General features: G+C 45.2%; 1 protein-coding gene across 3 annotated transcripts; it reads left to right on the top strand.

Annotated features, from left to right (window-relative positions):
* The first annotated feature begins 1474 nt into the window (after window positions 1-1474).
* ptpn2b (protein tyrosine phosphatase non-receptor type 2b) lies at window positions 1475-13706 on the top strand. 3 transcript variants are annotated; one of them, XM_063009315.1, is made up of 10 exons: window positions 1475-1671; window positions 2930-3020; window positions 3455-3555; window positions 6187-6285; window positions 6477-6614; window positions 6692-6901; window positions 7015-7176; window positions 8115-8302; window positions 9512-9616; window positions 13064-13706. In XM_063009315.1, the coding sequence occupies exons 1-10, from the start codon at window positions 1615-1617 to the stop codon at window positions 13086-13088; spliced, it is 1176 nt and encodes a 391-aa protein (XP_062865385.1). In that variant the 5' UTR covers window positions 1475-1614; the 3' UTR covers window positions 13089-13706. The 3 variants fall into 3 exon arrangements, with proteins under 3 accessions (XP_062865385.1, XP_062865377.1, XP_062865389.1); XM_063009307.1 differs by having other exon boundaries at window positions 7012-7176; XM_063009319.1 differs by lacking the exon at window positions 6692-6901.
* Window positions 13707-14733: the final 1027 nt, after the last annotated feature.

The following is a 14733-nucleotide window of genomic DNA, read 5'->3' as shown; positions in this document are numbered from 1 at the left end:
TCTGTATTATTTTAGTGGAAGGAATCAGTTCTGAGAAAAGAGAACATGGTTTGAGTGGCTTTGATAAAGTAGTTTTAACTCTTTTCACTTTGAGTTTTTACTAATTGAGCCACAGTTTCTGTAAATGTGTTTAACCACTGTAAAAAAACCCTGAAATATAAAGTAATTTCTTTATACTACGTTGTGGAAACAGTTTATGGAAGGCTGTTACATATTTTAGCACAACTTCCTTCCTCTTTAACATTTAATAATTTTTTATTATTATTTAAATAAACAATATACATTAAACATAACAATACACTTAATATATATGAACATATTACCAAAAATATGCTTTAACATTAATACAATAATAACCAGTATATGTTCAACAACAGTAAAAAAAAAATATATATATCCAGAGCCAGAGACATTTCAAAACATTTAAGAATTCTTGTTTCAATAGCAAAACATATAAAATAAAAGAGAAAATAAATAAAACCCTCCTTAAAAATGTGCTATCTTTATATAATGCTTTATATAAAGTGCTTTAAGACAGATAACAATCTACATAATTTATAGTTCAAAGAGAGATTTACTGTTTGCAAATATGTATTAAAATTTTAATTTATAAAAGAAATAAAAGCTATATTTAGCTAGTAATATAAGTAGGTTAATTATATAAGATATATTGCCCTTTAATCGTAATGTCTTTTATTTTGTCCCCCAAATCCCAGAACACATCCACCCTAAAGGAAAAGGTATAGATAGACACAATCAAAGAATAAATGATCAATCGACTCTGTAACGCTTTTACAAACATTTAATAATGTAATAAGAGAGTCTTAAAGTGTTGGGACTATTTGTTCATAGCTCGCAAATGACTTTTATACCCATTCCTGATGGCATAACCTGTTTTAAATGCTAGTTTGTGTTTAACATTACACGTTTCTGATCTTAATTTGACAGTATCAGCATTTTTGAAATGTGATGCAGGCATCAGATTTGGAATTAGGTAGGTATTTACAACAAATACTTAAGCTGATAAGGTAAAATATAAAATTGCATTATTTTTACTCATTTTATTAGCATTTTATCTACTGTCCCAACTCTTTCGTAATTGGGTTTGTAGAGGAAAAATAACAATTCAGTCAACTTTTGTGCAACACAGAGATGTGTAAATGAATGTAAATATTGTCCCACGTGTAAATGATACTGTTTTATAGTTAATTTAATGATTATATGATTATTAATGTGCTTATTTTAGTTTTAGTTTCAGTCTGTGCTTTGTGTCCTTTGTGAGGCTGGATGAAGGACCTATCAGAATGTGCGTGCGCATATTTATATTCAAACGCACGTTAACTGTTTGCGCATGCGTATTATGGGCACCATTCGCTGACTCACATGTCATCCCACCACAGAGACTGTACGGACTATGGTTTGTAGATCGGCACTAAACTCTACGCTACTCTAAACTCCAGCCCCGTCGCTTTTTCACCACAGATGTCAACTTGGATATGTTTGTTGTTGTGTACGTCTGCACTGTAAACCATGACTAGCTATTCTGCATAGTAATATTTATTTAGATGTAAAGCAGGAGGGAAAGAAAACTGACAGAATCGGCGAGGAAGGAAAATGGAGCAAGAATTTAAGGACATGGATTCGGAAGGCCGGTGGCAGAACCTCTACATAGTAAGTTAGCTGGCTAGGCTAGTTAGCCTAGCATACATCTCTTCACAAATCAGGATATTTTCTAACTGAGACATTTCCACTTTCGAATAATTTGAACGAAACGTGTGGTTTCTAACCGATTCGAGGCAACTCAGTGTTAACTTCTCAGTTTGAGCTGACCGTCTTGTGAGCAGCGTATATTTGCTGTGCGCATGCGCAAACCCTGCTTGTAAACCAAGTTTACATTATGCAGGATGATACGATTTAATTTAATCATTTATTTGTAATTAAACATTGATTTTAAAAGCGATATGGGGTATATTCTGTATCATAAGGCTATCACGGAGCAACTATGGTGCTTTAATTTTACCACACGTCCAAAAGTATGTAGACACCAGTGATAACTAGTGCAACTATGGTCATGCAAACTTCATAGACAAATAATTTGGAGATTGGATGGTACCAAGGAGCTCAGAGACGTTTAAAGTGGCCTGTTATAGTATGCCACATCTCTAACCATTTAGTTAGTAAGACTTGTGTCCTGCTTGAGCTGCTGTTGTGAAGTGGAAACGTCCAGGAGAAACAACAGCTCAGCTCAGTTGGGGTCATTTCAGTGCATCTATTTCTGGGAGCGTATAGGATGGAATAACCTTCCAGAAAATTGTGCAACACGTGAGAAGAGTCTGTTTCATCGTGGGCTCCATACAGGAACGATTTGGTGGGTTCGCTCTGCAGGAACATGAGCATTTGAAGCTTGATATGAAGCTGCATGACTGAACGACTATAGAAGCTTAAACAAAAGGAGGTTTGTTCGTGTGGGTGAAGCTGGTTGCGCATGGGCAGCTTGCTGGAAGTCGTTTCTGCTCTTTCTGGGAAACTCGTCAGGCTCCAGGCATCAGTGGGAAGACCTCACTAAATGACAGACAATGAGAGGATAGGGAATTTTTCTCTGGAATGAGGTCTCGGTGGTTCTGCGCTGCAGTGTGGGGACGTTTTTGGTAAGTCTGACTCAGACTGTATGACAGGAAAGCCACAAGCTGCTGCATCATCGTATTTGTTTAGGGCCGTCAGCGAGGACGTCCCACCTAAGCAGTGACGTAAAGACTAATCTGGTTCCCGAGGGACACGCCGAAGCTTCTCTTAGGGTTAAAGTCGGAGCGTTTGGCTAGAACTAAAACCATAACAATGTTCCTCGTATCCAAACATGCTCGACCAGCCGAGACACGTCCGGTGATCCACTGGAGCTTTGCATTTTCTAAATAATGTTCTTTCCTTGCAGGAAATAAGAAACTTGTCTCAGGAATGTCCTTTCAAAGTGGCGAAATATCCGGAGAACCGTAACCGCAACAGATACAGAGACGTCAGCCCATGTGAGCAACACGCACACCCACACTAGTTAATAATTCATCTGTTTCTGGGTCATTTGGGTGGCGCAGCAGAAAAACACACTAGCCCACCAGTGCTGAGAACTCGAGCTCTCAAGCTCCGCTATCAGCCAGCCGGGCGCCTACACAGACACACGGTCGGCTGTGTGTCTTTAGGGGGCGGGACAATGCCTGAAACATGGTTCCTTGTCACTGGGGCAGTTATGACCTCTGCTGACCGGTCGAGGCAGTGTGTGGTTCTCCACACGCGAATACCGCACTCTCAGGTTCCGCCCCGGCAGGGGTCCTCGATCAGATCAGGGGTTGTGCAAGCGGCAGCTGGTTCACAATGGGGATTGGGAATCTGACCAGGTCAGATTAATGTTTATTAACCTGTGTGTGTGTGTGTGTGTGTGTGTTTCTTCCTTCGATCGTCTCAGTCGACCACAGTCGGGTGAAGCTGGCGAACACGGAGAACGACTACATCAATGCCAGCCTGGTACAGAACGACGAAGCTCAGCGGAGCTACATACTCACTCAGGTCAGAACACGTCCTCCGCTCCCTCAGCATCACGGATCAGATCGCCTATCATCAGCACAGATCGGTCACACACACCATGACCAAAAGTATGTGAACACCCCTGATTGGACCGTGATAGGAGCTGCGTTCCACATCTTCAGTAATGCAGAACTGGAGCGTGTTGTGTGCACGTTCTGTTACGGTCATGCCGTGTTGACGTGTTTGATGGGAATTTACTGCCCACGGTGGGTACAATCACTCTGGGTGAGGCGTTTATATACGGGCGGCTTCAAAAACACTCAACTCTGAACAAAAGGTGTACGATCCAGAATGTGGGGGAAAGTAAAAGTTGGGACGTTCGGTGAAATGCAATAAAAAGAAGAATTTAATTTGTTATTTCACTGATTAAAGTAGAATAAAAAGATTTCCAATGTTTTCACTGATTAGTTTCACTGTAGTTTGTAAATAAAAAGCTATTTAATACTTTATGCCTGCATCACTCTCCAAAAAGTTGGGACAGAGGCGTGTCCAGCACTAGGGCTGCAACTATCGATTATTTTTGTAATCGAGTATTCTATCGATTATTCCAGCGATTAATCGAGTAATCGGATAAGAAATACTTTTGCTTTAACAAAGAGCAAAAACAAATACATATTAGATTAAATAAGACACGTTTCTTAAACCAAACTGTACATTTTTATTCCTTGCATACAGGACAGTTTAACATTTTTTAAATGCAAAAATAAATAAATCAAAAATAAATCAATTTACTTTTAAAATGTAAACAGGCAACCTGAAACATCAGGTCATCAAGTCATAAATAATAATAAACAAAAATACATGAACATAAGCCTGTAATCTGTGCAACTTTCAAAACTCAAAGTTTCAGCTACAGCTCACGCAGAACATAAAGCTTTAATATTTTGTTGGGAGGTTTTGTGGTGTTTGTAGGGGGATAAAAATCTGTCAGGATTGTGTCTCTAGATGAGGTAGATCTGGTGTGTGTGTGTGTGTGTGTGTGTGTGTGTGTGTGTGTGTGTGTTTGCCTAAATCTTCATAAAAGCCTGTGGTGGTTGAAAGGAAGTAAAGTCAGTAAACATGAGTAAAGTAAACACGACGCTCTGATGGTGAGGATGTTATACTGAGTTTTAGTTTTATCAGCTTAAAATGATCTCAAACTTTCTGTGGTTTTCTCTGTCCGGTCTCCTCCTGTTCGCTATTTTCTCTCTATATTTTGCAGTCCGCGCTATCAAATCTCGGCCGCGTCCTAAACCGATACGTTCAGTCCGCAGGAGCGGCGAACGTGTCCAGATACGTGGTGTTCATTAAACTGTCCGCAAAAAGAACCCGGATCAAGTCCTGTTAAGTCCTGTTCATGTTTAAGATATTTGGGACGCAGCCCTCAGATTCTTCACGTCGCCTGCACACGGCGTTAAACACGCTGCGCAAAAGTGAAAGTCGTCCGTGTAAAACACCGTGAGCTGTATAGGGTTGTGCGGATTAAACGATTCCTCGATGCAAAAAATTTGAATCGATGATTTTTAGTAATCGGTTTACTCGAGTTACTCGAGGAATCGTTTCAGCCCTAGCACGCACTGTGTTCCATCAGGTTTCCTATTAACGAGACTCTTTAATAGTTGCTGGTCTGCGGCATCTGATTCTCCTCTTCATGATCTGTAGACAGATCTGGACTGCAGGCAGGCCGGTCAAGCACACAGACTCCAGTTTAATTCTCTCCTGCAGGTTGGCACCAAGCTGTGGTGGATCTTTTATTTCCCTTACCTTACTAACTCACCTGCTCATAGTGGAACCTTTCAAAACCCCGTCCCAACTTTTAGCGAGCATGTCGCAGGTTCCAATTTCTAGTGTCTTTACAATGAAGCTGATCGGTAAAAACGTTGCAAATCACAGATTCCTGTTTTGTTGCATTTTACGAAATGTCCCAACTTTTTTTCTTTAACGCTTACCCGATCAGGGTCGCAAGGGGTGGTGGGGGGGTTTGCTGGAGCCTATCCCAGCTTTTTAATGGGCGCAAGGCACACAGTAACACCCTGGACGCCAGTCCATTGCAGGGCACACACACACACATTCACCTTTAGGACAATTCAGTGTCTCTAATTAACCTGACTGCATGTTTTCGGACTGTGGGAGGAAACCGGAGCTCCTGGAGGAAACCCACGCGGACACGGGGAGAACATGCAAACTCCGCACAGTAGGGACTCGAACCACCCTGCCTGGGGATCGAACCCAGGACCTTCTTGCTGTGAGGGCGATAAGGTGTCTGGGCACCGAGGTGGTGCAGAGGGATGATGTGCTAGCACACCAGCACTGAGATTCCAAACTCCCGGGTTCGAATCTCATCTCTGCTACCTGTCTTCTGGGCGCCCTCTAGCAGGCACAGTTGGCTTCCAGTCTACTGCTGGACCTTGGTTGCCCAGGGCGCCTGTACAGACTGTGGAGAAGCGCAGAGATCAGGGCGTGGCTCGCCTCACGCACAAATAAACCGAAGTATGGGTGAAGGAGAAGGGATTGTGTGTCCTTGGACGCCGTCAGGGTCCCCAGCAGCGGATTGGCTGCACTACATTGGGAGAAAAAGGGTTAGGGTTAGGGTAAATGCATTAAAATATATTAATATTGTTTATGTTCGCTCAGGGTCCTCTCAGAAATACGTGTGGACATTTCTGGTTGATGATCTGGGAGCAGAAAACCAAAGCGGTGATCATGCTGAACAGAGTGATTGAGAAAGACTCGGTAAGTGCCGCTACACACACGTTACACTTCATTAAGTGACTCCTTTGGACTGGAGGTGTCTAAGGGAGGGAAGTTGGAAGAGGGGCTGTCAGAAACTCCGACTGTGTGGTTGAAGTGCTGGTACAAGCGGTGGAGGAACACATAGGGCGTAGCATGTCTCTCTTACTCTCTGCTCCTCCGTGTCCCCGCAGGAGAAGTGCGCGCAGTACTGGCCCACGCAGGAGGAGGGCGAGATGGCGTTTCGGGACACGCGCTTCGTGGTGAGGCTGCTATCACAGGACGTCAAGTCCTACTACACCACGCGCGTACTGGAGCTGCAGAACGCAAACGTGAGTTTGAGATGCAACCCAGAGAATTTCACGTCCGCCGTCCTGAAGCTCGTACTGAACTGGTTTCTCGTCCTCAGACGGGGGAGAAGAGGGAGATCTACCACTTTCATTACACCACCTGGCCCGATTTCGGCGTCCCAGAATCCCCCGCGTCCTTTCTCAATTTTCTTTTCAAGGTGCGGGAGTCGGGCTCGTTAGGGACCGATCAGGGGCCGGCGGTGGTGCACTGCAGCGCCGGGATCGGTCGGTCTGGAACCTTCTCCCTCGTCGACACATGTCTTGTACTGGTGAGGACAGAGCGTGTCTGTGAACTCTGATTCCACCCAGCGCAGTCAGGATCTATATTATTAATATTATATATATAATATACACTGATATGTAGAACTCTATGTTTAAGCAGATGGACAGAAGGACGGACCCGTATACCGTGGACATCAAGAAGGTGCTGCTGGACATGAGGAAATACAGGATGGGTCTGATACAGACGCCCGACCAGCTACGGTTCTCCTTCATGGCCGTGCTGGAGGGGGCCAAGTGCATCATGGGAGATTCATCAGTGCAGGTAAGAACCTCACAGACAGACAGATGTCGGAGTAGACAAACAAGCGAGCAGACAGACTGACCGGTAAACAGAAAGACAGACAGGGAGCAGACAGGTGCCATAAAGATAGGAGGCAGACAGACAGACGGAGACAGGTAAGTAGACAGATGAACATACAGGTGAACAGACGGACAGATATTCGAGTAGACAAACAAGTGAGCAGACAGACAGGCGAGCAGACAAGGAGGCTGGAGCAACTGACAGGGACAGGCCAGTAGACAGACAGACAGGTAAACAGAAAGACAGACAGGTGGCAGACAGACAAGGAGAAAGAAGCAGACAGACAGGCTGACAGGTGGCAGACAGACAGAGACGGGCAAGTAGACCCACAGACAGACAAGTGTGTGAGTAGACAAACAAGTGAGCAGACAGACAGGAGAGCACACAGACTGGCAGGGGAGCAGACAGACTGACAGGTAAACAGACTGACATACAGGGGAGCAGACAGACAGGAGGCAGACAGACAGGGATAGGCGAGTAGACTAACAGAGGCAGACAGATGGCATACAAACAGGTGCCAGACAGACAAGGAGACTGGCGCAACAGACAGATAGGGACAGGCCAGTAGACAGACAGACAGGTGGCAGACAGACAAGGAGAAAGAAACAGACAGATAGGGGAGCAGACTGACAGGTAAAGACAGACAGACACAGGTGAACAGACAGACAGATGTCCGAGTAGACAAACAAGCAGACAGACATGCAAGCAACCAGAGAGACAGGAGCAGACAGACTGGGGGGGAGCAAACAGGCAAGCAGACAGATAGAGACAGGTAAGTAGACTGACAAGGAGAAATAAGCAGACAGACAGGTAAACAGGTAAGACAGACTGGTTGATGAATCCTGATATTTTGGTGTGTGTGTGTGTGTGTGTGTGTGTGTGTGTGTGTGTGTGTGTAGAAGTTGTGGCAGGAGCTATCCAAAGAGGATCAGGAGGTCGTGCCCGAGTCTCCATCACCACCAAAGTGCCCACCGGAACACCACAACGGCGTCAGGCTGATCCGACCGGACGACACGGGGGAACTGGATACGGCGAAAAAAAACACAAAAGACGATAAAGAAGCGGACGGAGACGGATGCACGGCAAAGTAAGCACACGGATTTCAGGGTTAGAGACCTTCAGAGGGGCAGGTGCTGTAAAGACACACACACCGGGGGCATCACACACCGGGGGCATCACACACGGGGGTATTACACAAGGGGGTATTACACACACGTGATATTTTAAGCAACATGGACTTACAACTTCACGCCCATATCATTTACAATATTGCAAATCTAAGCTGAATCAATTTAGTGAATCGACACTGAAGCTTTAGAATCGACTCCCTAACTCTTAAAGCCGAGAAGTAAAGAATCGAATCTATAGCGTCGACTCGCGATTCTTATACTGTAGAAGTAAAGAATCGAATCTATAGAATCGACTCCCTATTCTTAAAGCCTAGAAGTAAAGAATCGAATCTAGAGTCGACTCTCGATTCTTAAAGCCTAGAAGTAAAGAATCGAATCTATAGAGTCGACTCCCTGTCCTTGTAGCATAGAAGTAAAGAATCGAATCTATAGCGTCGACTCGCGATTCTTATACTGTAGAAGTAAAGAATCGAATCTATAGAATCGACTCTCAATTCTTATACTGTAGAAGTAAAGAATCGAATCTATAGAATCGACTCCCTATTCTTAAAGCCTAGAAGTAAAGAATCGAATCTATAGAGTCTACTCTCGATTCTTAAAGCCTAGAAGTAAAGAATCGAATCTATAGAGTCGACTCCCTGTCCTTGTAGCATAGAAGTAAATAATCGAATCTATAGAGTCGACTCCCTGTCCTTGTAGCATAGAATTAAAGAATCGAATCTATAGAATCGACCCTCGATTCTTATACTGTAGAAGTAAAGAATCAAATCTATAGAATCGACTCCCTATTCTTATAGCATAGAAGTAAAGAATCGAATTTATAGAATCGACTCTTTGCCTTTCTATCTTAATTTAAGTCAAATCTGCTTATAAAAATAACAGGTATTATCATATTTCTTTGTAGTTATTATATTCATATTAATGTAAACATTGTCTCTGGTGAGATTTAACACAAAAACAAACTTAAAAACGGGCAGTTTGGATTCAAAAGTTCAAAAGTAATAAGTACGGTGCTTTTAAATCTGCTGCTCGCCCCTCAGCACATGCCTGATTAAATGACTGGTTTTATTAGTTTAATAGCAAACACTCCTACTCCAAACACAGACCTGATCATTAGACACAAGCGATGACCGAATCTGAGACTTCGACTTGTTTTTCTGATCCAGCGCTCGCAAGAGACCAAGAGACGAGAAGATCTCCATCTCAGCACAGAAGAGCTCTCAGAAACAGCCCAAGCCCAGAGTGAACGAGTCCGAAAAGAAGAGAAAAAGGTAAAAATAACACGCTGGTGCATTTTGTTCTGTTTATTATCTCATATTTGAATATAAAACCATTGGAATAAAATTTGCAGAATAGAACGTTTTTACATATTTTCATGTAAAAGAAAAGGATGAAACTGGTCTAGGATGTGCTTCACATCTTCATCTTCATTATGAAACTGGCTGTCATATAATTTTTTGTTGCCATCAGCTGCTGTATCCTGGTCAGGGTCACTGGGTGGGTCCGGTTCCACCAGGAAAAACTAGGTGCAAGGAAGGGCAGGGCGCCTATATATCTCAGGGTCTATTCCCCCCAAAAGTGTATGAACAGACTGACAGACAGGGGAGCAGACAGACAGGTGGCAAACAGGGAAAGACGGGCGATTAGACAGACAGACGGGAGAGCAGAAAGACAGGTAAATAAACAGACTGATCAATAAATAGACAAACGGGTAAATAAAGACAGACAGGGGAGCAGACAAACAGACAGGTGGCAGACAGACAGATACAGGTGAGCACACAGACAGACAGATACAGACGCATAGACCGACAGGTAAACAGAAAGACAGACAAAGGAGCAGACAAACAGACGGGTGGCAGATAGACAGATAGGTGACAGACAGGTGAGCAGACAGGTAAACAAACAGACAGGCAAATAAACAGCTAGGCAGGTAATCAGAAAGACAGACAGGGAAACAGACAGGTGACCTACAGACAGATACAGGCAAGCAGACAAACAGGTAAACAGAAAGATAAGGGAGCAGATAGACTGACAGGTAAACAAACAGACAGACTGACAAATAAACAGACTAGGCAGGTAAACAGAAAGACAGACAGATACAGGCGAGTAGACAAACAGGTAAACAGACAGACAGGTGGCAGACAGTCAGACAGACAGAGACGGGCGAGGAATATCCCAGACAGGGCGCCTATATATCGCAGAGTTTTGGCATTGACGGGCCCCTCCTGACCCCAAATCTCTTTAGATGTAGCCAATCATGTCTGTATGTAGACACCAGACTGGTCGACAGCACCTATGGTGATTTAAAACCCTGAATCCCAGCAGTACTGGACTACACTGCCCGGAGACGCCCACTGCCCACGACGTTTCTGCCCTCTGCACCTTTAATGATGAAAGATTTCAGCTGTAAAGATTCTCGGCTCCCTTGACGTTGCTGTTGCGCCTCTTCCACACAGCCTGGGCTGCATTTGCTGTACGTGACCGAGCTAGCGTTGTCCCGATGAGGACGAGAGCGAGCGCCAGCCCGGGCTCATCCGGGCCTCTGAGCACAAACCCACACCCAGGCTGTACGTGAGCGGACCGGTCCGGTCCGACCCGGTCGTGCTGTGAGCGTGGAGCTTCATGCTAAGTCTGCTCATGCTAACCGTGGCTTTGGGTTTGAAGTGTGAGAGTTACAGCATGGTGTGACGTCGGCTGTTGTGCTCTTCAGTACTGGTGTGGTGCACTGGTGTGGCAAAGTCAAATGATCGGCACTAAATTGTCCTTTGTTACCCCCCTGTACCCCATTTTTTTTAAATCCAGAGGCCTGATCAGGCTGGTGTTACCGCCAAGGCTCATATTTGAGGGCGGAGCCTCAGCGGCGGTGTGTTTGCCTAATACACTGCTACGCGAGCACTCGTGCTAATGCTTTCCCACATAGTGAAGAGTGTGTGTGTGTGTGTGTGTGTGTGTGTGTATTTTTAGCCACACAGGATGAGTTACACACATCTCTTTTGTTCAAGCTGAAAAGTTCCTCCTAACCTCTTATCAGTTTGATCTGTGTGTGTGTGTGTGTGTGTGTGTGTGTGTGTGTGTGTGTGTGTGTGTGTTCCTGCTTGCATAAGTGTGCCCGCATGCGTGTGTGTCTCTGCATGTGCATTTGTGTGTTCACACGTGTATGTTTGCGTGTGCATGTGTGTGTCTACGTTTGTGTGTGTGGTCCTTTATGTATGTCTGTAAGTGCATTTGCGTGAATGCGCGTGTGTTCATGTTTGTGTGTGCATGCGTGCATGTGAGTACATGTGTGTTTGCATGTGTCCATGTTTGTGTCAGTGCATTTGTGTTTGTGCGTCCATGTTTGTCCACATTTCTGTGTCCATGTTTGTGTGTCCTCGTTTGTGTGTCACAGTGTGTGTCCACGTTTGTGTGTGTGCATGCATGTTTGTCCTCGTTTGTGTGTGTGTTTGTTTGTGTGTGTACATGCATGTTTGTGTGTCCTTGTTTGTGTGTGTTTTTATGTTTGTGTGTCCTCGTTTGTGTGTGTTTGTTTGTGTGTGTACATGCATGTTTGTGTGTCCTCGTTTGTGTGTCTGTGTTTGTGTGTGTGTCCACCTTTGTGTGTGTGTGTCCATGTCTGTGTGTGTTCATGTTTGTGTGTTAGTGCATGCGTGTGTCCACGTTTGTGTGTCCCTGTTTGTGTGTCCACGTTTGTGTGTCCCTGTTTGTGTGTGTCCACGTTTGTGTGTCTGTGTTTGTGTGTCCACCTTTGTGTGTGTGTCCATGTCTGTGTGTGTGTGTCCATGTCTGTGTGTGTTCATGTTTGTGTGTCCCTGTTTGTGTGTGTCCACGTTTGTGTGTCCCTGTTTGTGTGTGTCCACGTTTGTGTGTCCCTGTTTGTGTGTGTCCACGTTTGTGTGTCTGTGTTTGTGTGTCCACCTTTGTGTGTGTGTGTCCATGTCTGTGTGTGTTCATGTTTGTGTTAGTGCATCCGTGTGTCCACGTTTGTGTGTCTGTGTTTGTGTGTGTCCACCTTTGTGTGTGTGTCCATGTCTGTGTGTGTTCATGTTTGTGTGTTAGTGCATGCGTGTGTCCACGTTTGTGTGTCCCTGTTTGTGTGTGTCCTTGTTTGTGTGTCCCTGTTTGTGTGTCCACGTTTGTGTGTCTGTGTTTGTGTGTCCAACTTTGTGTGTGTGTGTCCATGTCTGTGTGTTCATGTTTGTGTGTTAGTGCATGCGTGTGTCCACGTTTGTGTGTGTCCCTGTTTGTGTGTGTTAGTGCATGCATGTGTGTGTGTCCTCGTTTCTGGGTGTGTGTGTGTGTGTGCACCTTTGCGTGTGTGTGTGTTATTACCACGAACAATCACTCGAATGTTGAATTGTGTGTTGAAAACTAGAACTTAGAGGCTGGTGGAACACTGGTGACACTGTCCACAGTCAAGCTGGCTTTACATCTGTGTGCTTTTATAGGCTGCTGTGTAAGACACAAGCTCCTGCTCCAAAATCCATAATGGTTCATTAACGTTTGATCCTGATGGACCCTAACGACAGGCCTGAGTTAATGTTTTTGCAAGACCCTTAAAGCTTGCTTGACTGTGGACAGTCTCGCTTCTCATCTGATGAGACGGAATGAGGTGACGGTTTGAGTTGAACCTGGAGGAGAGACCACTGTTCCACGTACTGGTTATGTAGATGTGATTTTTGGTTCTCATGCGCCCACCCCCTTTGTGTGTTTGTGAACAGACCAAAAACGACCAGCGACTCCTAATGCCATGGCAACCACAGCAGGGCTGTCCGGCCCATAATACTCCTCCTCCGAACAGTTTACAGCACGGACGACCCAGAGAAGCGACCCACACCAGCACAGCATCAGCACAGCACAGCACAGCACAGCACAGCTGGACGCCAGTGCGCCGCCGCCGCCGCTCCGGTCTCCATGATTTCTCTGTACCGTTCGTGTGTTTGTGTTTTCCTCTCGGCTGAATCTCACCTCGTAGTTCTATGCATAGCCGGTTTATAAGGTTGTATTTTTAAAATGTAAAAAATGCTCTATTTTTTTATTAGAGGACAGAACTCCGGTCCGCGGCGTCCGTCAGGCCGGTGCGCGTGGACCGCCGGGCGCGCGGCGTGTACAGTTTATAAGCCGCGTACGAGACAGAAACGTATTTTTCAATGTATAACAAAAATATTAAAGTTAAAGTGACGACAAAGATGCTGCGTTTGATTAAGAGGAACCAAATTCACACCTTAAAGTCTTAAAGTTTCCTCTCAGCCAGACGGAGCCGATTATTTGTTTAGTTTGTGTAAACGTGCCGCGTCTCATCACCACATGTTGTACCAAAACACCTTTTATACTGAATAAATCTCTCAGATTTGCAAACCGTTACGGTGCCTCGCGCACTCATTCAGCCAATCACACGGCAGAGGACGGGCGCTCTCCTCTATTTCAGTCGAAAAAATGAACCTCGCTTCACTTTTGCCTGTAACCTGTCGAATGCTGATCAGTTTCCAAAATTCTTTCACTCCTCCGGCGCCAGATCACGATCGATAATTCAGACTGACCATGTGCGAGTCCAGTTGACGAAATCTGTCGTCTCCGAGGTTCCTCGTGACTGGACTTGAGCACCGGATCTTGCCGTGATCGGTCAAGCTTTTTACTCGACGACGAATAATGAGGATCAGGGTGCGTCTCTCCGCTCGCACGGCTGATCCACGTATGAACTCGCCTCACGCGGCGGAAAAGAAGCGGTCGGTACTGCTCACGTGTCGGGGCGTGTGTAAGGCACGGCTCTCCTCGGTCAGAGTGGAGGTCAACGTCGGTGCGGAAAGACAGACGGTCGTCATGGTAACCAATATTTTACATACATAAATTGACCTTGTCGTTTCCAAAATACATGTTAAAGCCGATCAGCATTTACCAAACGTATGGGCAGAGGTACAGAGGTCTTTGTTTCTACAGTGTCTATAGTGTTGAATTTTTTTTTTTACTATTTAACGGTGGCTGGTGCATCAGCGTAAGATCTGGCAACCTGGGTTTGTTTCTACCTGTGGTCACCAAATCAGTGAGCGATTGGCCTTGTTGGTTGCCTGGGTGGTGCACTACTGCTTGGATTGGGGTTCGAATGCGTCATCTGTGTCTCGTCGTTTCTCGAGGCGCCTGCACGAGAGATGCGTACGTGCTACTGCTCTCTAAAACTCTGGTAGGTGAAAAGAAGTGGTCAGCGAGGCGTGTCTGCCTCTCTGTAAAAAAAAAAAAAAAGAAGGTTGCTGTCCTGCCCCCCCCCCCCGACACTTTGAAACACCATGTTTTTGGTGACCGTTTACTCTGGGGTTGAGTACCCACACAGCAGCAGGGTCCTGGGGACCCGGGGACTTGGGTTCCAACCTCACTTCCAGGTGAGAGCTGTACGTTT

Source organism: Trichomycterus rosablanca, chromosome 2, assembly GCF_030014385.1.
Source record: "Trichomycterus rosablanca isolate fTriRos1 chromosome 2, fTriRos1.hap1, whole genome shotgun sequence".
Taxonomy (NCBI): domain Eukaryota; kingdom Metazoa; phylum Chordata; class Actinopteri; order Siluriformes; family Trichomycteridae; genus Trichomycterus; species Trichomycterus rosablanca.
Note: the sequence above shows the minus strand (reverse complement) of the source record. Positions and strands in the feature narration are given on the sequence as shown.